Source organism: Humulus lupulus, chromosome 9, assembly GCF_963169125.1.
Source record: "Humulus lupulus chromosome 9, drHumLupu1.1, whole genome shotgun sequence".
Classification (NCBI taxonomy): Eukaryota; Viridiplantae; Streptophyta; class Magnoliopsida; order Rosales; family Cannabaceae; genus Humulus; species Humulus lupulus.
This window is the reverse complement of record NC_084801.1, coordinates 5,550,199-5,576,248: the sequence shown is the minus strand read 5'-3', so window position 1 is coordinate 5,576,248 and position 26,050 is coordinate 5,550,199. Positions and strand designations below refer to the sequence as shown.

The following is a 26,050-nucleotide window of genomic DNA, read 5'->3' as shown; positions in this document are numbered from 1 at the left end:
GGACGACAAAACTTAAATCCCCTCCTACAAGCATCCAGTGACCAAAAACAGTACTTGAACCGGTCGTCCTCTCTCACAATGTCAGTAATAGTACCTGGATTCTTCTGTTCCAGCATGTACAAGTAACCATATAACTTTGTATAAGATTCTGATGGCGTACCCCTCACATACGTAAGTGCCTTCTCTCTGCACCTCCAAGCCTTCTCATAACTAATCTTGATGCCATATTCCTTAAACATATCCCTCTGTATGTCTTTTTCCATGTACTTAGTTCCATCTGATGTGTACTTTTCCTTAATAATGTGGCCAATAACCCACGGTGCTGCTTGACGGTGATCAGAATTTCTAGAATCCAAGTTACATGTGTGTTCGTTGTGGAACACAGTAACCTCGAACATGTCACAACGTGCCTTCTTCCTCCCCCTTAATCTCCATTTACAATTTTGATCCTTGCAAGTAACGTACAACACATCAGTGCCAGACTTCCTCACCATCCACTCAAAATTATTTTTCAGTGCATACCTTCCCACTACATTCTTAAATTCTTCCTTGTTTGTGTACAACTTGCCAAGATGTATCTCCCTTGAAGGCGTACCACTAAGAGATGTCGTATAGACATGATTTTCCTCTATGTCTTCCCTAGTCCACATAAGAGGTTTGAATTTGGTACAAACTTCAAATTCAGAAGCAGGAGTACTAATGGAAGGACATGGCCGACTGCTACTAGTTCCTGGTGTTTGGTGATTCTCACTACGGGGGGGTCTTCTTTGTCGCACTGCTTGGTTGCTTGGAGTTAGTTCCAACCTCAAGGGAGGTACCTGTACAGCTCCATCAACTTCCAGCTCCACATCATCATCCTCATCCAAATCTACCACAGGATCATCGTTGTAATAAGGACCATCGAACTCATCTAAATGATCAAATGCGATATCGACTCTGTGGTCATCTATATTATTAGGTAGTTGCTCATTCAAACCAACCCCCTGATCAGTTTCTGGGACAAAGGTCCCTACCACACTTCGAGGGGTTACACTTCGAGTAGGCTCCAAATTCACATTCTTCTTCACCTTAGTCACAAATAGTGGCAGCAAGTTGTCCACACTCATCTTTGCCTTCATGCTCAAAAACACTCGTAGTTGACTATCTTTCACTAAAACCTCCAGCGGAAACTTGGTGCCTTTCATGTACATGTAACAGACTTCTAATTTCAGTTCATACACTAAAGGATCCACATCCAACTCTTCATACAAAACTTCACGCAACTTTTCCAGAGTAGTGTCAATGTCAAACATCAACGTCTTACTTGTTGGGGAATTGAATACCCAGTTGAAACCCTCGACAGCCCAAACACCATCATACAATACAGGCCCAAATACAATTGAATGTGTCACAAACAAAAAAAATTTAAAGTCGCCCACAAATCGCCCAAAAATACTTAGTTTTTATCACACATATAACATCGCAATGGCATCGTTCAAATGTCGCATAGTTTCATCCATAACCTCTGACTTTGGTAGAAATCGCACAAAATCGCAATTTATCGTTCAAAAATCGCAAAAAAATGAAAACCCCAGAAAAAAACGCAGAAAACGGAGCATAGTCTACTATCATTTCATAACACAAAATGGACAAAATACAACCAACAATGTGCAGATCCATACAACTTACACTAAATATAACAAAAGCCAACAATATTTTGCATAAAAAACACTTGCCCATTGCTTTTGGGTGAGAAAAATGAATGTGGAGGTCGGTTGAGTGTGTGGGAGGTCCGGCTGAGGTCTAGCTGAGGTCGTGGTGGGTGGAGGTCTCGCTGGGTTCAGTGTGGCATTGCGGGGTGGCTGGGTTCGGCTCGGTGGCTGGGTTCCATGCACGAGTTCCCACTTTCTGGTCAGTAGAACAGAGAGATGGCGAGAAGGAGGAGAGAGAAGGGAGTTAGAGAAAATGGGGGGAAGTTGAAAAGTGAGGGGTAATTTGGGGAAGAAATTGAAAAAGTAGGATAACTTTCCTATGTTTATTTTTCGGGTTTAATTTTTTACCTTGTTTAATTTTTTAGCATATTATATCAAATTTCCCAATTGGAATTGGTAAAACACCAATCCGGAATATTCCTCGTTAAAACCTTCTTAGATAAAAAACCTCAGTGGGAAAAATTCTAAGAAGGAAAAAGAGTACATGTTCAAAACACAACAAAACAACATGAACTGAATGAATAATACCATATCTCGAGTGATTTCCCAATCGAGTGATTGGTTTAATACCAGGGATGGAATCAGATGTAGGCACTGTTTCGAGTGGCTCAGTGGGGTTATAAGAATTAAAGAGTTAGTTGCTGAGTAAGACGGAATCCTTTAAAGTGGATCTTGCATCTGGTTAAGACCAGTTAGAGATCAGAGTGAGAAAATTATGTAAAGGATTGAGCTAGTATCAGATTAGAGCACTGCGAGTGCTTGATATATTTTGAGAATTGGTTTGATGCTAAGTGTTTGTGAACCAGATGAATAGTGCAATCAAGGGTAGACTTGAATGGGATTTATGATCGTCTTGGACGATGGAATAGTGGTGTTTTCTCTGCGGAGAATTTCCAAGAGTGAAGAGTGCCTTGGGGACAGGAGTGTCCATGGATAGTAAAGATATTTCAGGTGCCTTGGGAAGGAAGTGCTGGGTCTTTATAGATCAGGATCAGCTAGTGGGTTGTTATGACATCCTAGTGATAGAGAAAAGTGATTGCCTATGCAACATGTTGATTAAGGAATCTGACCAGGACTGGGTAGAGTTTCTAGTGGGCCAAGTGGCCAGTTTATCGTTTGAGATTATCATCTCGAGAAAGATAAAAGGGAAAGATGGTTAAGTGAGCCACAGACGGGCAAGGTTGAATGCGAAGCTTTAGCTGGATTAGCTAAAGGTTGTTTAGTAACAGACATGAGTTTATGGTGGTATAGAGATCGGACTTGGGATCCGATGGATATTGAGGTTTACTGAGAGATTCTGGATGAATCTCATGCTATTCTTTAATTCATTTCATTCAGGCGTTGTGAAAGGGTAGCACGATATGGAAATTTTATAGTGATGGCCTGGGATGAAGATGTAACGTCCCTAAGGTAGGGTACGTCTGTCACATACTCGTAATTCTAGGGTTTACGAGTATGTAAGGCACTTGACCAAAAGAATTAAATAAAATGATACGAAGAAATACAGAAAAATTTATAACTTTTATATAAACTTATTAGTAGAAATTATTACACGTATGAATACTTTAAATTTAAGGCAGCCATATGAAAACTCTAAACCATTATTGCATTGCTACTGAGTCCGTGCTCCACAAGTTGCTCAACAGCTAAAGCCACACCTGGAAAAATGTTGGAAAATAACATAATGAGCTAACGCTCAGTAAGCAAATCTCATGCATACACATACACATGAATGTCGTGAGTTTGTGGTGCACATATACTAATATGCTGACTTATATACTTATGCATTTCATTTATTGCTCAAGCACTTTCAAACTTTACTTTTATGCTCTTTCTTTTAGTTTCACATTTTTATGGGCCCAATATCACTTGTGCACACTGTTTGATTCAGCCAATGCCTGCAGGGCTTGTTACACATATCATATAGAATCCCATGGGTTCTCCTCCGGCTAGCCATCATCTCAGCTAGGCTCATCATAACACTCATTTCATCGTTGCCATAGCTGCCATACTTATTACACATATGGAGGAGAAAGACGGAAACATGGCAAACATATCTGAATGGTCAACTCTGACCTAGCCCACACTAGTGGGCAGCCACTATAAGTCTTATAGACTTCTGTCTTCTTTACTGAACTTACTTGATTGCTTCATCAAAACAGTGGCACCCTTTTTAAACATCTTATTATCACTTTGCTTAAGCCTTGTGTCATTAAAATGTTCACTTCACATAAGACATTTCAATGCATTAACAATTTTCCTCATATTTATATGCATGGTCTTATATCACATAATAATGTATCACATAACTGTACATGCCATGCATACATGCTGATGCTGAAATGTCAATGTTCATGTTCATGATTCATGTTTGATGGTATTCAATCAAGGCATTGTATCACATCTCATATAACTCAAAACATCTTTAGTCATAATACATGAAGCTTTGGGTTGGTGGCGTTGTTATACCTTAACGTAGAGCTATGACTCAGGTCTAAGGTTTCCAGCCTAAAAACTTAAACGCTTCATATATCATAACATATAACAAATCATGAACATAGAGTAATCCACATATCCATCAACATAAGAACACATACTTGCACATAATTCATATCATTCTTAACCAAGTAAGACATCTTTCACATATCACGGAATTCATCAATTACATATCACACAACACCCTTATGGTGTTCATATAACCATTCTTCACATACTTATCATATGCATCATCATCATACCATACTTAACTCATTAGATGTACACAATCAATGTAGTCATGCATCTTACACCTAAGCACAAAAAGGTGAGATTTACTTACCTTAGGTCCTTAGCTTATTTTAAAATTGCTCAGCAAGAGTCAATCAATCAAATCCATACAAATCCTATTCAAGGCACATCATTTATTAAATTCTATCAAAATCGTAAATATACACTATTGATAGTGTATATTAACAATACCAGAAACTATATAAATGATAATAATAATTATTATCAACGTAATGCAAATAACTCTTCATATAAAACAATGCTTTAAACCTTGCTCATAAGATAATGTACTCTTATGATAATAATAATAATAATCCCAACAAAAATAATAATTATCGTCTATAATTAAACTTATTTCGATATTAATAACAAAATACTTCAATAGCAATACATATATGAATGTATATATTCAAATAGTCATTTTATAAAAGAAATCATATTTTTAACATAAAGTTGTAATAATCAATATAATGATAATAATATAAATATAAATATTTATATTATTATTAATTAGTCATAATATCAATTCCAGTGATATAGTAAATATACTTTCTCCAAAATTCACTAGTCTTACAAATATCAATAACTGTAAGAAACTAATATTTGATATTATTTTAATATTCAAATATTAATAAAATATTAATATACAATAATAATGGTTAGATAATAGGTTTACTATAAATCATACTTTTCATATATATATATATATATATGTATTCTTGATTTACTTAACAAAACAATAACAATAATAGTTAAAATTAATTAATCATAATAATTTCCATATTAATATAAAATCAATTAAATATGTATTTTTATACTTTATTTAATATCTAATATTTTCTAGGAAATTGGACAGCACAACGGCTATAAAGTTGACAATCCCAAAATCAAAACCTGTATAAAAAAAATACATATAATCCCAGACAGCCAGTAAATTACAGAAAATATTCCATATATCAATAATATATAATTATATACTATAAATACACATAATAACAATTACTCTAATCAATCATAATTAAATCACAATATATAGGTTAAAGAAATTATACCAAAATGATCAGGTTCCACAACAAGTCAAACGATGATTTTCTGAAACTCAAAACGTACTTCGGAACCTCGAACACTAAGTTTCGACCGTCGGTTTACGGTGGATCGCGGTGGCTCGTGGTGGGCCCACCACCCAACTATGGTAGATGTAGGAACAAGTTATTGGGTTTTGAAGCCCACAACATGAGGAGCACGATGGTGGTGACGGATCGGCAAACGGATGCCCGAGGTGGCCGAATCGCAACTTTGAAGTCGCGGGGTGGCCGAACTTAAATCGAGTGGTTGAGGCGTTTAATCGGCGAGTGAGCTCTAGATTCCCGCGTAGGTCGATAGTTCGGAGGCCTCTGAATCCAACGGTCCGGCGCGTGGCTAAAAGTGGTGGCCGGAAAGTACTCCTGCGTCGTCGGCAACAGTAACACGCAGAGAGAGAGAAAGAGAGAGAGAGAGAGAGAGAGTTTCCGAGGAGAGAGAGAGAGGGGCTCGGGTAAAAAGAAAGGCTGAAGCCTTTTTTTTTTTTTTTTTTTTAAATTACACTTGGACCCAAAATACTAAAATTCTTTTCAAATAAGCCCTTTAGCAAAACTTTCTTAATTTTATAAATATCCCCAATTAAAATTATATGACATTTGGGTCCAATACTTGACTACTCAAGTTTCTCTCTCTTTAATCTCATTAAAAACATAAAATCATATTTTAAACACTATTTTTCCATTACTATTTCTTAAATTTGTAAACTTGTACATTTTATGTATTAAAACTCTGATTTATAATAAAAAAATGTATAATGAAAATGTTGGATATTACAGAAGAGGCATATATTGAGGCACGTGTAAGCTCTTAACCTGCTAACAGATTAAGACAGAGTATCAGGAAACAGCAAGGCCATTACAGCCTTTGGGTATTTCATAGTGGGAATAGGTGAGCATCGCGATGAGTTTCGCGGTGGGATTCCCAGGTTGATGGATCGGTATGAAATGGGAATTAAGTCATTGTGGACCGGTAGTCCAAGTGAGTTTGTTCTATCAGTAAAGATAGGTGAATAGTACAACTGGTCAATATTTAAGTTTCCTTGTGGGAAGGATAGAGAGCCTTCGTGGACTCAAGGTCTATCTTATCAGATGAAGACTTTATTGTGACTTCCAAGTTATGGAAGGGTTAGGAAGGCAATGAGTATGCAAATGGAAACTCAGTGCAGATTGTTACTCTCAGACTGGTGGCAAATCAGAGAGAGAGGGTTATCCAATTATGATTGGAGGAACATCTTATAAGATGAGTGAGGAAATATATGTATGTGTCTGGATCCTGAGGTGGTTCAGGGGAGTTATGAGATTGCTGAAGTTTGAATCTTGGATGATCACTCCTTGGAATGAATGGGAAATATTATTAAACTGGATAGTGGGAATGTGGAATTCCAAGTAGGAGAATGTATCTTCTCTAAAGTATCACCATGGGAAAAGGGGTGAGAAATTAAGGTGAGTTAAGCCCTAGTATGCGTCGGCAGTTGGATCCTGATTGGGTCTGAATAGGGTGACTCTGAATCAGTTTTACTTTTAGCACTGGCAGTAGTATGCAGTGAGTTATGTGTTTCCATGCGGTGGGTATGGACCGAGGGAACCTATGAGTTGAGTTGTAAGGATCTGAAGGTTAGGTTAAGTATTCCGGTAAGGAATAGCCAGTTCAGATTGTGACATAAGTAATGAGGTTCCATTGAGCATAATGTACCTTGGGTTAATGTAAGGCTATCGAAATACTGAAGTCAAGGAATGACTTAAGGGAATTTATATCCAGTGAGTGGAACTTCGGTTCCGAGTTGTTGAGTAAATTTCGAGGACGAAATTTCTGTAAGGAGGGGATAGTTGTAATGCCCCAAATTTCCTAATAAGGTTTAGGACCTTGATTAGGAGGCCGGGAGGGCCATAATTGATTTATTTAAGTATTTAATGATTATATGCATGTTTACGTGAATTATATTATTATATGATGGTGGGTGCATGCATATGGGAGAATTTATTATTGTGAAGGTATTTTGGTAATTTGGCCACTGTGGGCGTAATTGTATATTTTGGGTGCATGATAGTGATTATTTAATATAGCCACATTATAAGGTGGATTGGTTCGAGCTTATCGACATGAGACGATCATGGGATGCAAGTGTTCGGTCTAGTCATAACGGGATTGAGCTCGGGGCTCGAGGTGAGTCTCGGGGTGATATTAGTAATTATAGCGTTACCGGGGATTTTAGGGTAACGGGGTATGAATTATTGGTGTTTGAGGATATTGAGATTAGCGGGAATTGGAGAGCGTTAATTATGGTTAACGGTATAGGTCGGAAAGGACAATTTTACCCTTGAAGTGGCTTTTGAAGCTTTGGAAGACCTAGGGGTATTTTGGTCTTTTAACCCTAAGGATATATATGATATAAAGGCTGTAGATTGATATTAAAACAGAGCCTATCTTCCTCCTTCTCCTTCCATCCCGTACAAGCTTCCTCCCTCACCTTTCTTTGGATTTTGAGAGCTCAAATGGAGGTGTTGAGCTAGGGGATTAAGGGTGGCAGCTAGGGAACCTGTAACAACCATCAAAGGGGACTCAAAACAGGATTCAAGGTGATTTCTAGTCACTTACTTCAGGTGGTGCTCTGTTTTCAAACTTTGGTTTTCAGCTTTTGATCTTTGTTAGAAGCTTGGATTCAAAGGGGTTTTGATGGATTATAGGATTGGGTTTTGATGAGGGGAGGTTATGGGTGTTGTCTAGGGGTTTAATTATATGTTTGGAGAAGGTTTTATGTTGGTTAGAGGGACTGGTTCGAGAGGAAATAGCACAGGGGAAAATCGGGTGCGTGTGGCCGACTTGGCTGGTTTGGGCTGGGCGCCGCGGCGCAGCAGGGGAGCGCCGCGGCCCTTGGCGTTTGGCAGAGGGGAGCCCTCTCTGTTTGAGGGCGTGCCGCGGTGCAGCAGGGGAGGGCCGCGGCCCTTTAGGCCATTTTGACCAAAAGCATGTTTTTAGCTTAGGGATTCAAACCATAGGCCTCAGGGTTGATCCGAGTAGCCGGTTAAGTGGGGATTGAGGTCCCGGAGGTTAGATATTGGTTTTGGAACTTATGTTGGTCATTTTTATTGATGATATCTTATATTTGGTTATGACTAGGTGACCGCTAAAGGACTAAAAATTGATCGTTCTCAAGGGTCGTTCTTTTAATCGTTCTAGCTCGACTTTGAGGTAAGAAACTGCACCCTGTGTATGTGAGACATGCGTGGTTATTATGATGCATGTTGGTTGATTAATGAGTATGACATGCATGGTTATTATTGATGCATGTCGGTTGATTATTATGTGTGACATGCATGGTTATTCTTGATGCATGTTGGTTGACTATTAAATGTGACATGCATGGCTGTTACTGGTGCATGTTGGACTGTTGGATATATTGCATATGATGCATGAGAAACATGTGATTAGGACATGCTTTGTATACTGGGTGTGATATCGTTCAGAGTTTGAGCCTCTGTGTTAATGCATTGTCCTAATTGTACTAATATCTGTTAAGTAAGCATGTTGTATACCTTGTTTATGGATATTGGACATGTGGTATATGTTTGGTGGCATGGCTTACCTGTGTATGGCGCTGACTTATTAGTCAGAATTGACAATGGTGTCAGATCCGTCTGTGAAGCTGTGACTTATCAGTTAAGTTCACCACGGGCTGAACACTGGTCGTGTTTTACCGACCCAAGGGTCAGGGGTGGCAGTGCGTTGTAAACGCCGGGCCAAATAAAGATTAGATCTAATCGAGGTCGGCATTGAATGACTCATATGGGGTATTAGTGCTGGATCGACCGGAAGGTCAATGAGAACTATAAGCGCTTACCTGGTCTAAGACCAGATGATTATAGCCAAGGTATATGACCCCGGTGACTGGTTGTCACATGGCTAAGGGACGTTGTCCACAGTTTCGACTCTAGAGTCGTGAGGAAGGTTATGTTGGTGACTAATCACCTTGCACCTGTCCTAATCAAATCAAACTTATGAAAGAATCACTTATCAGTTGAGCCCTGGTGACCCTATCGTCACATGGCTAGAGGGAGCGATGCTCATTATTGTGACTTTTGGCTATTGTCACCTATCTGGATGGACCGTTGGTTCCAAATGGTTACTATGGTTATAGTTGATATCATATCATGTTATATTGTGTTTTCTTGTTGGGCTTCGGCTCACGGGTGCTATGTGGTGCAGGTAAAGGCAAGAGGAAGCTGGGCCATCCTTGAGTTGGAGAGCTTAGGTGATGACGTGTACATATGCAGCTGCTCGTCCACCACGGCCGAGGTTTAAAGTGGAACTAGGGTTGAACCCTGTTTTGCCGCTTAGAACGGCCTGTTGTAAATATTTTCTGTAATAAACCCTGAAATTATATTTTCAGGATCCCAATGTATATATATATTAAACGTTCTAGTGAGACGTTACATCCTAACCAAAGTTTTTAATCCCTAAGCCGCTAATCATACTTAGTTCACGATTTTGGCCAAATGACTCGATTAGCGAGTTTAGCACTGTTTGCAAGGCACATCATAACGGTCCCAGGAGTTGGGGCGTTACACCAACCTTTTTACACTATTCATGCTTCTTACATATAGCATCTCGAGAATTGGCAGCTTTCCAAAAGAAGGTAAGATCTCACAATTCACACAAGAGTAGAGCCATATTAGCTTTAGATTAACCAATGACATCAACCATTTGGGGCATGGAGACAAGCTGGCCCCCATAAAATCCTGAATATTTAAACATTTCAAGTTTGGGTGTGGCTCCAAAGCTTCGAGTATCTTTATATCATCTCCAAATCCATTATTTCGGTCTTCAATCCTTCCAAAATCAAGAATCAAAGAAGAAATTTGGTCATTATTTTTCAAATCTATTTTCTTAGCATCCTCCACATTTTTAATATTTCCACAATCCTGTATATGAAACGCACTACCAAATCGAAGACTCTTCATTTTTTCTAAATCCTCTATATCAAAATATTCTCCTTTATTCTTATTCTCATCGTTAGGAATAGCCAACATATCTAATGTTTGAAGGCAAGTCAAATAACCAATACCTTTTGAGACTCCTTTTAATTTTAAACAACCCCATAAATAGAGATGTTTTAAATTTAGTAGTTTCTCCATCCTTTCTGGTAGTCTTGAAAGTGAATAGAAACGTGACAAATAGCCAACATATCTAATGTTTGAAGGCAAGTCAAATAACCAATACCTTTTGAGAGTCCTTTTAATTTTAAACAACCCCATAAATAGAGATGTTTTAAATTTAGTAGTTTCTCCATCATTTCTGGTAGTCTTGAAAGTGAATAGAAACGTGACAAATCTAGAGTTTGCAAATTACATAGATCACATAAAGTCTCTGGTGTTATCCCCAAATATTGGAGAACGATGACGTGGCAATAGAGGTGACAAGTGGCAGTACATGGTCCGTAAAAGACACATTAATAAGTCGATAAATATATTGGCTCCTCAGAGTTGTGATAAAGTGACTTGGCTTAGGAGTAGCTCAGTAAGCCATGTTAAACCAGAGATGTGTCATGCTAGACCAGTGTGCCATGTTAGACCAGAGATGTGTCATGCTAGTCCAGTGTGCCATGTTAGACCAGAGATGTGTCATGCTAGACCAGTGTGCCATGTTAGACCAGAGGAGTGCGTGTCCTACATGCCAAGTGCGTGACTGTCCAGTAGAGGTATGGTCGACCAGAAGGTGATATTCATCAACCAGGTAGAACAGACTACGTCAAGATTCCCAGAAACGGCTTCAACAAGAATCGGTCTTGGCATACGCGGGAATCTCTCATTCTTCCCACAAATTTGGTGTTCTGTTACATTTTGAATATTTTTGTAATTTAAATATAATAAGAATAATAAAATATCCCGATTCTAGGGGATAGCAGATGTACGATCCTAAGCCTATAAATATATGGCTTATGGGATTAGAAAAGGGGGGACTTTTTGGACTTTTGGAAATTTTGGGTCTGAATTTTCTAGGGAGAGAAAGTGCTTGTATCTGAAAGAATTCTTGTATTCTTGTAATCTGTACTGAAGAAACTCAGTTGGCTCAGTTCATCTGATATTGAGTACAGATCTATAATCACAACTCTAAGTGGATTAGGCTATTACCAACATATTGGGGCTGAACCACTATAAAAATTGTGTGTGTTATTTGCTTTCTTTTCAAAACCGTCTGTGTCGTTTTATTTCTCTTGAAGGTTTCATCGTTTTTGACGTTCTCACGTCGTTGGCCAAAAATGCAGTCAACATCTGGTAATTCTTCCAATTTTTCATTGTTGAATAAATTCAGATATCTCAAATGTAGCAAATTGCCAATACTCTTTGGTAATTTCTTAATCCCACAACTTCTCAAAGTTAATGTTCGAAGGAATACAAGATCTGAGAACATTGATGCATCAACACTAATAGTAGTTCCTCTATATGGCAAAGTAAGTAATAAGGAGCGAAGATTCTTTTGATTCATTCTTTTGTATTTCATGACAGGAACTTTTGTGCCAGCTCCGACTTCCAAGCATAAATGACGAGCCTTTTCATCAAGTAGTTTCAACTTCTCTTCAATATTGTCATCAACTACCAAAGTAACACATTCATCACTTGTCAAAAATTGAGCAAAGTCATGCACTATGTCATGCATCTTGCAACGGGTGATAACACCATCAAGACCATCTTTTATAAAATCTTGAAAGAAGGATCTCATGACTAAAGTTTCAAAACAATCATGACCTTCTTTTTTTGAGTTATTGCCACATCCTACAAAACTTTGCGACATCCACATCTCAACCAAGTGATCTCTGAAAAATTCATAATCCTTTGGAAATAATGAACAATACGAGAAACATCGTTTTTCTTTTGCAGACAAGTCATAATAACTTAAGAAGAAAGGAGTAAAGATGCTTTTAAAATCTTTGGATTGCCACAATTCACTACTTAGAACATCCTCCCATTGGGTTTTGGTCTTTTTAGAGCACATAAGACTTCTCAAAATTTTTGCAACAAGAGGTGAACCCTTGGCCTTTCTAGCAATTTTTTGACCAACTTCTTCTAGTACTTGGCACTCATCCTCATTTCTTTCAAAGAATGCAAGTTTCTTAAATATTGACCAACAATGCTCTTCAGACAGCTCCTCCAATGTAATCACGCTCTCTGCCGCGACTTCCATTACAACAGCAACTTCCTTTTTCCTTGTAGTAACAAGTATTCGACTTCCCACACCACCACACTTCAAAGGAATCCTTAATAGCTCCCACTTCTGCCTATCCTCAGTCCACACATCATCCAAGATAAGAAGATACCTCTTTCCTTCAATACACTTGCACATATATTGGAGCAAGTTTTCTAATTCATTGATATTTGGGGCACTATCTTCAATGGATTCAACAATGGCTTTTGCAATCTTAATCTCTTCAAATGGTTCCGAAACACATACCCAAATTCTAAGATCGAAGTGATCCTTGACCTTCTCATCATTATACACCAACTGGGCTAGAGTAGTCTTCCCCATTCCCCCCATCCCTATAATAGGAATAATATTGAATTTTTGATCCAGATGAGTACAACTATCCCCAGCTAACAGCCTACTAACCAACTTGTCCTTATCATTACCTCGCCCAAATATGTCAGTTTCAATAACAAACGAGGTTGTCCTAGGTCGCTCCATAGGTTGTTCTAAGGTTGTTGTGCTAAGTTGAAACCTATCTTTCTCTCTAGCGATCCTATCTAGCTTTTTATTAAGGTCTTTGATTTTGTGAGCGATGTCATGACGCAGAATAATTCGATTAACTTTGGATTTGAAGCAAGAAAAAGGTGACGCAATAGAGAGACATACTTTCTCATTAATGCTAGTTCGAGAAGAAGAAGCATGCTCACCTTGTTGTTTCTGATCTATTTTGAGTTTCAAAATAGCAGTGCTCCACTCATCCAACACGGTATCCATGTCGAACGACACATCTTTCAGCCTATCCATCCATTTTCTCACGCTTTGATCAGCAAATTGTCTTCTTTCCGCATCTTCGAGCACAGCATGAATAGCTTCGAAATTGGTCTTCAACTGTTGAACATCTTCATCCACGTCCTTCACCAGTCTCACCTCTTCTTCAAGTCGTTGAAAAGCTAGTGAAACAAGCTCCTGTATGAGACCAGAAACTAGAGCCTCAGCCATGGCAATTCTTTGAGCATCAATGCTTAGAGTCTGAAAACAGAGTTGATTCACAATAATAGAAATGAATTGAGAAACAACATGATCTGATATGTAGTATATTATATTCATCATGCGTATTATTGTAGGGCTAATTAGTAAAAAAAAAAGTTTTTTTCATTTTACAAATTAATAAAATAATTTGTCTTCTATCATGAATATCCACATTGTCAGTATTTGTGTCCCATATCTTATCTTCTTATCTTACATATCTTAAAAGTGTCGGTGCTGTTACTGTAGATTTGAACCTCAACCAAAACGAATAGTTTTGGTTTTGGTTTCTATTGTACCTATTCTCACCCTACACGTCCCCACCGCTGCAAGACTTGTCATCTACCAAAATCTATATACTAGAGATAATAATATGACGAGAAAGAAATAAAAGAAGATAAATTACTACAATATATTAACTTAAAGCACGTAGTGGTGAATAAAAATATCAAACAAAATCACAAGGCATAATAATTTCTTAAGAATGTTAGTGTATTATGCTAGATATTCTCCTAATAATTTTAGAAAAAAGATGAGAAATATAACTAAAATTTGGTAGAATTTTGTTACTTAAAATTTACATGTAAATTATAGAAAATGAGTTCTTATTTATAAAGTCTTACAAATGATTAAAATGTAAAATAGAAATATAATTGAGTTTACAAATAAATAAAATATAAATAATAAAAATTATTTAAAACCAAATTATATTATTAATACTAATATTTATAGTGTGATCATAATTATTTTTTGCCTTGTTTGACCCCGACCCCTTCAATTTGCGGCCCACTCCTCGCTCTTGTCCACGCCTTTGACCCAATACTTTTTGTACCACCTTCACCTGATTAACTATTGTCGAATCATCATCATTGGAGGCGACACTGGATGCGTGCTAGGTTTGTAACTCAAAATCAACCTTCCTGTTTTCAGAAAATGTTGAAGACAATAACAATAAAAATAACTCTAAGAATATTAAAAAAAAAACATAATTTAAACTTACATAATCTGGGTGAGCATCGTTTACACAATCATTTATCGCTTCTTCCATGACTCAATAAGGTCCGGGTTCACCTAAAATATATTTCCCAAATGTTATTGAGTATATAATTTAAAAGAAAATAACTTTGATAACATTTTAACTTTAACTTACTCTTTCGTGACGGATGGCCGCCAACGATTTAGTACCCTGCGTTAGAGATTGAAGGAAGGAGTTGTTCCACCGCTACGTAATGTAAGTTTCTATATTTTACTTTGTATTTATATCAATTTCACAGGAGTATGTTCTAGGAATTAGCATGCTTGTTTTATAATATGTGAATTATATGAAAATAAACAAAGATCGTGTAATTATTAATAATAAATGTATATTTGATTAATTATGTTTAGAAATATTGAATGTTTAATTTATAGAAGAAAGAGAGAGGAAGTGCATTGGTTCTAAACGGCGTGAGACTTTTTTTGTATAATTAGATAGACATTTCATGTCTTGCATTGTGGAACGTGAATGCTTTTTTTTTTTTTATTCCATGGACTTCCACGTCCCACACCGCTTTTCATATCCAACAAAGTAGAACATAAATATAAAAAAATTCATAACCCTCATGTAGGACATGAACAGTCATTTAAAAATTTTCATGTCCTATATCATTTGTTAGGACATAAAAATGTGACTAGGAAAGTATATATTGTAGTAGTACATATTTTAGGTTAGTTACACTATTATCCCACTGTATCAAATTATTTGCAAATGTTTTGTGCAAAATATGTAAAATAATATCAATTATACTAGATTTAGTACAATAAAATTATATAGAGTAATAATTGAACACACTTAAATTATACATAATTTCTACACACATCACTTTTAATTGTATGGTTGGGATTAACTTGTAATTTGAGTGTATTCCAATTATTACTCTTAGCATTAATACTTTGTTTAGCAATTTATTAGTCTCTAAGAAGAATAACTAAAATTAAAATTTTTGAAATCAATAAATAACATGAATTAAGTCTTTATTGTTTTTTTTTTACAATTTTTTTAGTTTTTTAATGATTTTATTATTATTATTATTATTATACAAAATATTATGTAAAAGATATATGAGGATTTAATATATAGAATAATACTAAGATTGTCGATAAAATTTAAAATTTTGTTAAAAGTTATAATTAGAAACACTCAACCCAAATTCCATGGAAAATCGGATAAAGGATAGAATAAACAATATATAGCAAAAAAATGTAAGGGTTTAGATATGAACAATACCAATATATTAAATTATTTGGCATTTAGTCCCTGATTTTTTCTTTTACCAAATCGAGTCTTTTAGTCATTAAAAAATAGCAACATTTTAATTGTTTTGGTTTTTCTGATTACAAACATGTACTGACGTGAATCGTTATGAATTTGGATGATGGGAAAGAGAGGAGGCTATGGCAACGGTGTATTTTCAAATTCTATAAAATTTTAATATTGGCTCTTTTTATCAAATATATTTTTTCAATTTAATTGTTATTTTTGAAATTTTATCTTGAGTAATTAGTGGATTTGTTTCTTTTGGTTAAGTATGAATTCTAAATTTAATGAATTTTATATAGTTAAAGTTTCCATATTTATTAATGACAATTTTGTCTATAATAATCATGATTGATATAGAATTGATCACTGCATATAATTCTTGATTTAAAAAGAGAAAACTGAAATATTCTTTGTGCCCAAGTAAGTTAAATTCGAAATGAATCTGGTTTGGATTTAAGTTCAAGTTCGTCCATTTTCTTAATGCTACATGATGATTCTCTCTGTTACATCTGGAATATTCTGCAATAAAGATAATTGAGAGTTATTTTTAGAAACTTCTTGATTTGATCTGATTGAGATCATGGATGAGATTGGGCTCGCTTAAGATTTCCTAAACTCTATAAATATCAGACATAAGCAGCAACTAATATCATCTCTTCACCAATCTAACGTTTTATATTTTGAAGAGTTCTTTTATATGTAAAGAGTAGTCTTTGTTTAACTATTTCTTTCTTTGTTTGTTTTGCTTTGTGTTGTGTTGTTTATTCTTAAACATGTCATAAAGTTTGCGAACGTGACATACAATCTTCAAGAGAAGAATTCCATAAGTCTCACTTCGGGAGGAAGCGAGCACTCATCAAGTTCAGAAGGGATTTCGTGTTCTTGATTTTATCAAAATATGATTATTAAAGTGGAGTACTTCAATGTTACGACAATGATATAGAGTAAGTCTAAACTTGTATAAGTCAATTGCTTATTGTATTCTTGAAACTTTACTAATTGATTTTATTTCTGGGCATAGCCCCATGGACAAGGTTTTTTTAACCACGTAAAAAATTTCTTGTGTCACATTACTTTTAGTTTATTTAAATTATGTTCGTCTATTCTGATTCATCAACGCAATCTGTTTAGATACATCATGATATCTTTCTGATCAAACAATTGTTTAACTATTTCGCATTAATTAAATTATTTGTTAAATTCAGTTGGTAATCTTAAAAGATAGAATTTCAAATTCAATCAATGAAGTAAATTAAGTGTTGAATTAATCACACTAAAGTAAGAACTTATGCAATCACCTAGATATATATAACTATTTTTTACATTTTTATTTAGTATGAATGGAATGAATCAGAATCATTAGATAACAACTCATGTAAACATTTCCTTATTCAAGTAAAAATATATATAAAAAAAATAATAATATAAAAAATACATTTGGTGAAGGAGCATCAATAGAATTAGAGGCATCCCAACTAGGTTGGCACCCAACTAATTCATCTATCATATGCTCAACAAACACCAAATAAAGTAGATATATATTCTGATTAAAGAAATGAATACACAAGAGTTTACAAACAATCCAAATGAAAACTAAATTCTAAATTGGAATTGGTAAAACACCAATCCAGAATATGCCTCGTTAAAACCTTCTTAGATAAAAAACCTCAGTGGGAAAAAGTCTAAGAAGGAAAAAGAGTACATACTCAAAACACAACACAACAAAACAAAACAAAACAACATAATTCGAATGAATAATATCATATCTCGAGCAATTTCCAAATCCAACTCCTGGAACCCTGACCAAAAAAATACAATATCAAAGATAGCTAATAAATAATTCTTATTATAGAACACTAATTACGGAGGCATTAGCTTGAATAAGGTATTTGTTGCAAAATAAATGGATTACACATACCTTGAATAAGGATATTTGCATCTTGAATATTAGTTTGTTGAAGAAGATGTCCCAATACCATCATTGATATTGCTCTCATTGCCTTCATGGTCGATCCAAATTCCATCTTTTCGCACAAAATCAAAATTTATTTCAATGTTTGGGATGTGACATATTTTGTCCCACTCCTTACTTGTTCTCTTCTGACAATGCTCCTCCATAATCTCACACTTACGTATGGATAATTGTTTGAGTGAGGTTATTGTTTGCAAAAACTGAGGTAGTTCTTGTAGACTCGGACATTTCCAAAATTCCAAGTGCATTAGACATGGCATTATTCTTATTGTTGATGTAATGTTGCTCCATTCCCACTTTTCTAGTTGCTTCATGGACTCAAAGTAGATCACTTCTAATTTTGGAAATAAAATCAATGGAGAATCTATAAACACTCTATCCATTTCTGTGTCCCCATCTTCTTGGTCTTTTTTCTCTTCTATTCCATAGAATTCAAGGCCCAACTTTTTTACATTATTCATGCCACTTACGGATAGCTTCTCGAGAACTGGCAGCTTTCCAAAAGAAGGTAAGATCTCACAATTCACACAAGAGTAGAGGCATATTTGTTTTAGATTAACCAATGACATCAACCATTTGGGGCGTGGAGACAAGCTGGCCCCCATGAAATCCTCAATGCGTAACATTTTCAAGTTTGTGTGTGGCTCCAAAGCTTCGAATATCTTTATATCATCTCCAAATTCATTATTTTGATCTTCAATCCTTCCAAAATCAAGAATTAAAAAAGAAATTTGGTCATTTTTTTTCAAATCTATTTTCTTTGCATCCTCCACATTTTTTATATTTCCACAATCCTTTATTTGAAACACATTACTAAATCGAAGGCTCTTCATTTTTTCTAAATCCTGTATATCAAAATATTCTCCTTTATTCTTATTCTCATCGTTAGGAATAGCCAACATATCTAATGTTTGAAGGCAAGTCAAATTACCAATACCTTTTGAGAGTCCTTTTAATTTAAAACACTCCCTTAAATAGAGATGTTTTAAATTTAGTAGTTTCTCCATCCTTTCTGGTAGCCTTGAAAGTGAAGAGCAATATGACAAATTTAGAGTTTGCAAATTACACAGGTCACATAAAGTCTCTGGTAATTCTTCCAATACTCCATTGCCGACTAAATTCAGATATCTCAAATGTAACAAATTTCCAATACTCTTTGGTAATTTCTTGATCCCACATCTTCTCAAAGTTAATGTTCGAAGGAATACAAGATCTGAGAACAGTGATGCATCATCACTAATAGTAGTTCCTGTGTATGGCAAAACAAGTAAGGAGCGAAGATTCTTTTGATTCATTCCTTTGTATTTCATGACAGGAACTTTTGTGCCAGCTCCGACTTCCAAGCACAAATGACGAGCCTTTTCATCAAGTAGTTTCAACTCCTCTTCAATATTGTCATCAACTACCAAAGTGACACATTCATCACTTGTCAAAAATTGAGCAAAGTCATGCACTATGTCATGCATCTTGCAACGGGTGATAACGCCATCAAGATCTTTTCTAAAATCTTGAAAGAAGGATCTCATGACTAAAGTTTCAAAACAATCATGACCTTCTTTTTTTGAGTTATTGCCACATCCTACAAAACTTTGCGACATCCACATCCCAACCAATTGATCTCTGACAAATTCATAATCCTTTGGAAATATTGAACAATACGAGAAACATCGTTTTTCTTTTGCGGACAAGTCATAATAACTTAAGAAGAAAGGAGTAAAGATGTTTTCAAAATCCTTGGATTGCCACAATTCACTACTTAGAACATCCTCCCATTGAGTTTTGGTCTTTTTAAAGCACATGAGACTTCCCAAAATTTTTGCAACAAGAGGTGAACCCTTGGCCTTTCTAGCAATTTTTTGACCAACTTCTTCTAGTACACGACACTCATCCTCATTTCTTTCAAAGAATGCAAGTTTCTTAAATATTCTCCAACAATGCTCTTCAGACAGCTCCTCCAATGTAATCACGCTCTCCGCTGTGACTTCCATTACAACAACAACTTCCTTTTTCCTTGTAGTTACAAGTATTCTACTTCCCACACCACCATACTTCAAAGGAATCCTTAATTGCTCCCACTTCTGCCTATCCTCAGTCCACACATCATCCAAGATAAGAAGATACCTCTTTCCTTCGATACACTTATGCATATATTGGAGCAAGTTTTCTAATTCATTGATATTTGGGGCACTACCTTCAATGGATTCAACAATGGCTTTTGCAATCTTAATCTCTTCAAATGGTTCCGAAACACATACCCAAATTCTAAGATCGAAGTGATCCTTGACCTTCTTATCATTATACACCAACTGGGCTAGAGTAGTCTTCCCCATTCCCCCCATACCTATAATAGGAATAATATTGAAGGTTTGATCCTGATGAGTACAACTATCCTCAGCTAACAACCTACTAACCAACTTGTCCTTATCATTATTTCGCCCAAACACGTCAGTTTCAATAACAAACGAGGTTGTCCTAGGTCGCTCCATAGGTTGCTCTAAGGTTGTTGTGCTAAGTTGAAACCTATCTTTCTCTCTAGCAATCCTATCTAGCTTTTTATTGAGGCCTTTGATTTTGTGAGCGATGTCATGACGCAGAGTAATTCGATTAACTTTGGATTTGAAACAAGAAAAAGGTGATGGAATAGAGAGGCATACCTTCTCATTAATGCTAGTTCGAGAAGAAGAAGCATGTTCACCTTGTTGTTTCTGATCTATTTTGAGTTTCAAAATAGCAGTGCTCCACTCATCCAACACGTTATCCATGTCGAACGACACATCTTTCAGCCTATCCACCCATTTTCTCACGCTTTGATCAGAAAATTGTCTTCTTTCCGCATCTTCGAGCACAGCATGAATAGCTTCGAGATTGGTCTTCAGCTGTTGAACATCTTCATCCACGTCCTTCACCAGTCTTACCTCTTCATTAAGTCCTTGAAAAGCGAGTGAAACAAGCTCCTTTATGAGACCAGAAACTAGAGCCTCAGCCATGGCAATGCTTTGAGCTTCAATGCTTAGAGTCTAAAAACAGATTTGATTCACAATAATAGAAATGAATTAAGAGACAACATGATATGGAGTATATTAAAATTATATATATATAAATATGTAGTATATTATATTCATTATGCGCGTCATAGTGGACTAATTATGATTAATTATTCTACCTTAATCGTGGGAATCTTATCTTTTTTAAAGAATAAAGAAAGATCATCATCGTTTTATATGTATTAAAAGAGCAATCCCTAACTAATCCCCAACCATGTGACCCTACAATATTTATTCTCCTAAGTCACAAAAATTTAAATTATACTATATATGTAATAATGAACTTGGAAAGGTGGGTTGGAACAACTGATACTCCTATTTGTTTACTCAAAGTTTTTTTTTTTAAGTAGTCGCCCATGATAAACATAAAACCATATAAATATACAAGTTGTCCACTTTTTAGATAACCAAGTTCGAACATCTTTAATGAAGTGCCAAAAAACTGGCGCAATGCTATATTTTGCACATCTTACAAAAATTATATCTCTAATGGTGTTCTAAAAAGTATGCCAAATTTGACATATGCTAAGACCATTTCTAATGCAAGATGTAAATTTTGTGCCAAATTTAGCACAAAAAAGGAGTCAATGATATATTTGACTCAATATTTGTAATTGTGCTCCAATGCACAAGATGCAAATTAACTAAAAAAAGTCAACAATTCATTTAATATTTATTGATAATATACAAAAAGTACCCAAATTTTTATTTTTGTAAAAAATATAATTATTAATTATTAGTTAATAAATTAGTGACAACATGGTAAATAAAAAAAGTGACACTAATTGTCGTGCTAAATTTGGCTCATGCTATATCTTGTGCCAAATTTGGCACAACTTTAAGCATGTGCCAAATTTGACACACCTTTTAGAACACCATTAGAGTGATAATATTGTTAAAATATGCTAAATATAACAATGCACCACATTTTTTGCACTCCATTTAAGATACTCTAAAAGTTGTGCCAAATTTGGCACAAAATATAATATGGGTCGAGAAGCAATAGAAGAAAAATAAGAACAAGAGCAAAACAATAAGAAACTCTCACTCACACAACCAAAGTGAAGAGTATTGGGGATCACCAACTTGAACAAGGTATGAAACCTTTGTCCAAAAGCTTATTTCATCCTAACTCAAGCATTAAGAGATCTCTCACGGATTTTGGAAATGCTTTCTAGAATAATCAAGCCTCAAGGTGTTTTCTAGCCAAGTGCTCTAATGAATAGAAAAGTTGTGTCTTTAAAGTGAGCAATAGGCTCCTATTTATAGAGTTTAGAGACACCCTTTGAATTTCAAATTCCACCAACCCCCATGGTTGTTACCAATGATTAATTGGATGTTTATGGAATTAAAAATGAGATTTGGGAATTATTTGGGTTTTTGGAGCCGTTCAAAAAGAATTGAAAAAACTGAAAATCTTGTCAGATTTTCACCTATGGCCGCGCCCAGAGACATCAATGGCCGCGGCCACTGCTCTCTGTCCCACAGGCCGTGGCCACCAACATCCTATGGTCGCGGCCACTGACCAGTTTCAGCACTTGAAATTATGTTGTTTTTCCAAACGGTTCCAAACCCTCCCAATTGATTTTGTAACCCCCAAAACACATTATTAGGGTTTAAATCTTATCTCTAATAGTTATTTCACATATGGCTTTAAGAAATTCATCTCAATATTGTGTAACAACAAATTTACACAATAAGGGGTAATATTTGGAAGTTACAAATTTGTTGCTGAATTTGTAACACCAAATATGTTACATATTTGGATATTTCTCATATATCTAAATATTGTAACTCTCTATTATATGTTACAATATGTGATACTCTCTATTATATGTTACAATATTTGTTGATGTCCCTGGGCACGGCCACAGGTGAAAATCTGACAAGATTTTTAGTTTTTCCAATTCTTTTTTAACGTCTCCAAAAACCCAAATAACTCTCAAATCTCATTTTTAATTCCATAAACATCCAATTAATCATTGGTAATAGCCATGGGGGTTGGTGAAATTTGAAATTCAAAGGGTCTCTCTAAACTTTATAAATAGGAGTCTATTTCTCACTTGTAAGAAACAACTTTTCTATCCATTAGAGCACTTGGCTATAAAACACCTTGAGGCTTGATTATTCCATAAAGCATTTCCAAAATCTGTGAGAAATCCCTTAGTGCTTGAGTTAGGGGGAAATAAGCTTTTGGACAAAGGTTTCAAACCTTGTTCAAGTTGGTGATCCCCAACACTCTTCACTTTGGTTGTGTGAGTGAGAGTTTCTTATTGTTTTGTTCTTGTTCTTATTTTTCTTCTATTGCTTCTCTTCTCATCATTCTTGTTATATTTACTTGTATCTTTGTTTAGAGTTGTCATCTTTATTTCTTTTGTTTCAAACACTTCACTTTATTTGTATCTTTTGCTTAGAGTTGTATTTCACTATTCTCTTCTTCTATTTCTTCTTTTGTTTATTTGTATTTTTCAGTCATAGAGTTGTAACACTTTATTTAATCAATCCTTATCTATTGTATTTTTTTCATAGAGTTGTAAATTTCTTACCATTTCCATTGAGGCAAATATATATTTTCCTAACAGATAGGCCTTAATCTGGACCCATCGAGGCTAGTCGAGTCCTATCGAGGCAGATATTGTTATGTATTAATCTAGACCCATCGAGGCCAATTGATTCCTATCGAGGCATATATCTTTATGTATTAATCTGGACCAATCGAGGCCAATCGAGTCCTATCGAGGCATATCTCGTTATGTATTAATCTAGACTCATCGAGGCCAATATCGTTATGTATTAATCTAGACTCATTGAGGCCAATCGAGTCCTATCGAGGCATATATCGTTATGTATTAATCTAGACTCATCGAGGCCAGTCGAGGCCAATCAAGTCCTATCGTGGCATATATCGTTATGTATTAATCTAGACACATCGAGGCCAGTCGAGTCCTATCGAGGCCTATTGAGGCAGATTTGGTTAAGTATTATTCTGGACCTATCGAGGCATGTCAAGGAAGATTTTGTAAAGTATTATTCAAGACCTATCAAGGCCAATCGAGTCCTATCGATGCAGATTTGGTTAAGTATTATTCTAGACCTATCGAGGTCTATCAAGGCATATTTGGTTAAGCATTATTCTAGACCCAATCGAGTCTTATCGAGGCAGTTCGTTTGACCCATCGAGTTTTGTCGAGGCAAACAAATTTTGTGAATTTAGTAGTTTTTTATTTAATAACTTTCAAAAAAATAATGTTTGATAAAAAACCAAATACAAAACTAACTATATACTATATTATACAAGATGTGTATCAAGAAAATGTAAAGAGCATCACGGTAACAAATTCTGATAAAATAGGTCCACACACCACTTGGTCCTGAAATGCGGCATGTTCTCATCGATAATGGTATCGATTGGTAGCCGGGAAACTAAATGCTCGATATGTTTGATGGAAAACATACCACAATCCACACTGCTTATAATCGATTTTGTATCAATACAAGATAAAAATAACTTTAATATTCAGATTTCAAAAAACACTAATTAAATAGGGGAATACCTTGTCTTAGTCTAACGACACTCAGGAGAAATACGACAATACGAAAAAGGCTTTGCTTTCTGCTCAAGATATGTTTGGAGGTCCTCAAGTTCATCAAACATCACCATTAAAGTATTTTGCGATGACCCGATCACTTGAAAGATGCTTTCTCAACTCATCTGGGGACGGGGTGTTCCCAAAATTCAGCTCGGTGACTACGGAAAACTCTGCAATCCCAAATCTGCAAAGAGTGGTTCCCAAGTAGAACTGGCCCTCTTCAGGCTTCTTGCTTTCCACCTTCTGCAACATAAGTTGATGCAGTAGAACCCCAGAAAACTAAATGGCTTAGCCTTGAAGAACTGTCCCAATGGGCATGCCTTTGCCCATTCAATTAGCCCATGCCTCCTAAACTGCTATATAAGGGTATCCAAGTAAGCAATACCCCTTAAGGACACGACTAGAAAAGTGCTTCTCCAATGGTACAATGAAATCAAGCATCTAAAAACAAAAACAAAAACAAAATATTAGGAATATATTTTAAACAATCTGGTAAACATCAAGGACCATCGAGGCATGTCGAGACCCATCGAGGTTTTAAAAAATAAAACGACAAATAAAATATCGAGGCCTGTCGAGGTCTATCGAGGCACATGCAAAATCAGAATATACATAATCCTTTCGAATTCTATCGAGGCCTATCAATGCCCATGCTAAATCATAAAAATACCTAACTCTATTGAGGCATGTCGAGGTAACACACAATAGTGATGCTGACCATTACTATTGAGGCCTGTCGAGGTCTATCGAGGCACAGACAAAATCAGAATAGACATAATTCTTTCGAATCCTATGGAGGTCCATGCTAAATCATAGAAATACCTAACTTTATCGAGGTCTATCGAAGTCTATCAAAGCAATGCAAAATCAGAATATATCTAACTTTATCGAGGCCTATCGAGGCAAATGATAAAACAGAGTATGCCTAATTCTATCGAGGCTTGTCGAGGCTTATCGAGGCACAATCAAACACAGAACCTAACATAACTATCGAGGTCTATCGAAGTCTATTGAGGTGAACAAAAATCTAAAAAAAAAACCCAGATTTCTTTATTCCCCAGCCCTGATCTATCCTATGAATAAAAAATTAACAAATAAACCAGGCCCAAACAATTTCTTGCAAAATAACAAGTAAATCTCTCACTTTTTTCTATTTCAGGGTTGTTTTGACAATCCTCGTGGGTTTTCTCACCTTCCTTTTCAACTCCGGTCGAGATTTCTTGTCACTTTCTGTGCGGTCGTGGTCGTGGAAGAAAATGCCAAAAATTCGACAGTGAATGCGAAAGGAGAATAAGAGATTTTGGGGATTTTTGTTTTAGGACCGAGAGAGTGAGGGAGAGAATAGAGAGAGTCCGAGATAGTAGAGAGAGAAAGTGAGAAACAAATGACAAGGGTATTTTTGG

At 35.8% G+C, this 26,050-nt stretch overlaps 2 protein-coding genes and 1 long non-coding RNA gene across 4 annotated transcripts; all 3 read right to left on the bottom strand.

Annotated features, from left to right (window-relative positions):
- Nucleotides 1-3,193: 3,193 nt before the first annotated feature.
- LOC133802225 (putative disease resistance protein RGA3) lies at nt 3,194-13,863 on the bottom strand. 2 transcript variants are annotated; one of them, XM_062240496.1, is made up of 3 exons: nt 5,510-13,416; nt 4,510-4,573; nt 3,194-3,349 (listed from the first exon to the last, which is right to left on the bottom strand). In XM_062240496.1, the coding sequence occupies exon 1, from the start codon at nt 13,212-13,214 to the stop codon at nt 11,637-11,639; it is 1,578 nt and encodes a 525-aa protein (XP_062096480.1). In that variant the 5' UTR covers nt 13,215-13,416; the 3' UTR covers nt 3,194-3,349; nt 4,510-4,573; nt 5,510-11,636. The 2 variants fall into 2 exon arrangements, with proteins under 2 accessions (XP_062096480.1, XP_062096481.1); XM_062240497.1 differs by lacking the exons at nt 4,510-4,573; nt 5,510-13,416 and adding an exon at nt 13,424-13,863.
- Nucleotides 13,864-17,564: 3,701 nt separating this feature from the next.
- LOC133801028 (uncharacterized) lies at nt 17,565-18,097 on the bottom strand. Its single transcript, XR_009876707.1, has 2 exons — nt 17,960-18,097; nt 17,565-17,840 (listed from the first exon to the last, which is right to left on the bottom strand). It is a non-coding gene; the product is annotated as an uncharacterized LOC133801028 (long non-coding RNA).
- Nucleotides 18,098-18,169: 72 nt separating this feature from the next.
- Nucleotides 18,170-25,451, bottom strand: LOC133799321 (putative disease resistance protein RGA3). The gene is made up of 5 exons (XM_062237341.1): nt 25,407-25,451; nt 25,002-25,088; nt 24,711-24,890; nt 18,386-21,030; nt 18,170-18,314 (listed from the first exon to the last, which is right to left on the bottom strand). The coding sequence occupies exons 1-5, from the start codon at nt 25,449-25,451 to the stop codon at nt 18,170-18,172; spliced, it is 3,102 nt and encodes a 1,033-aa protein (XP_062093325.1).
- Nucleotides 25,452-26,050: the final 599 nt, after the last annotated feature.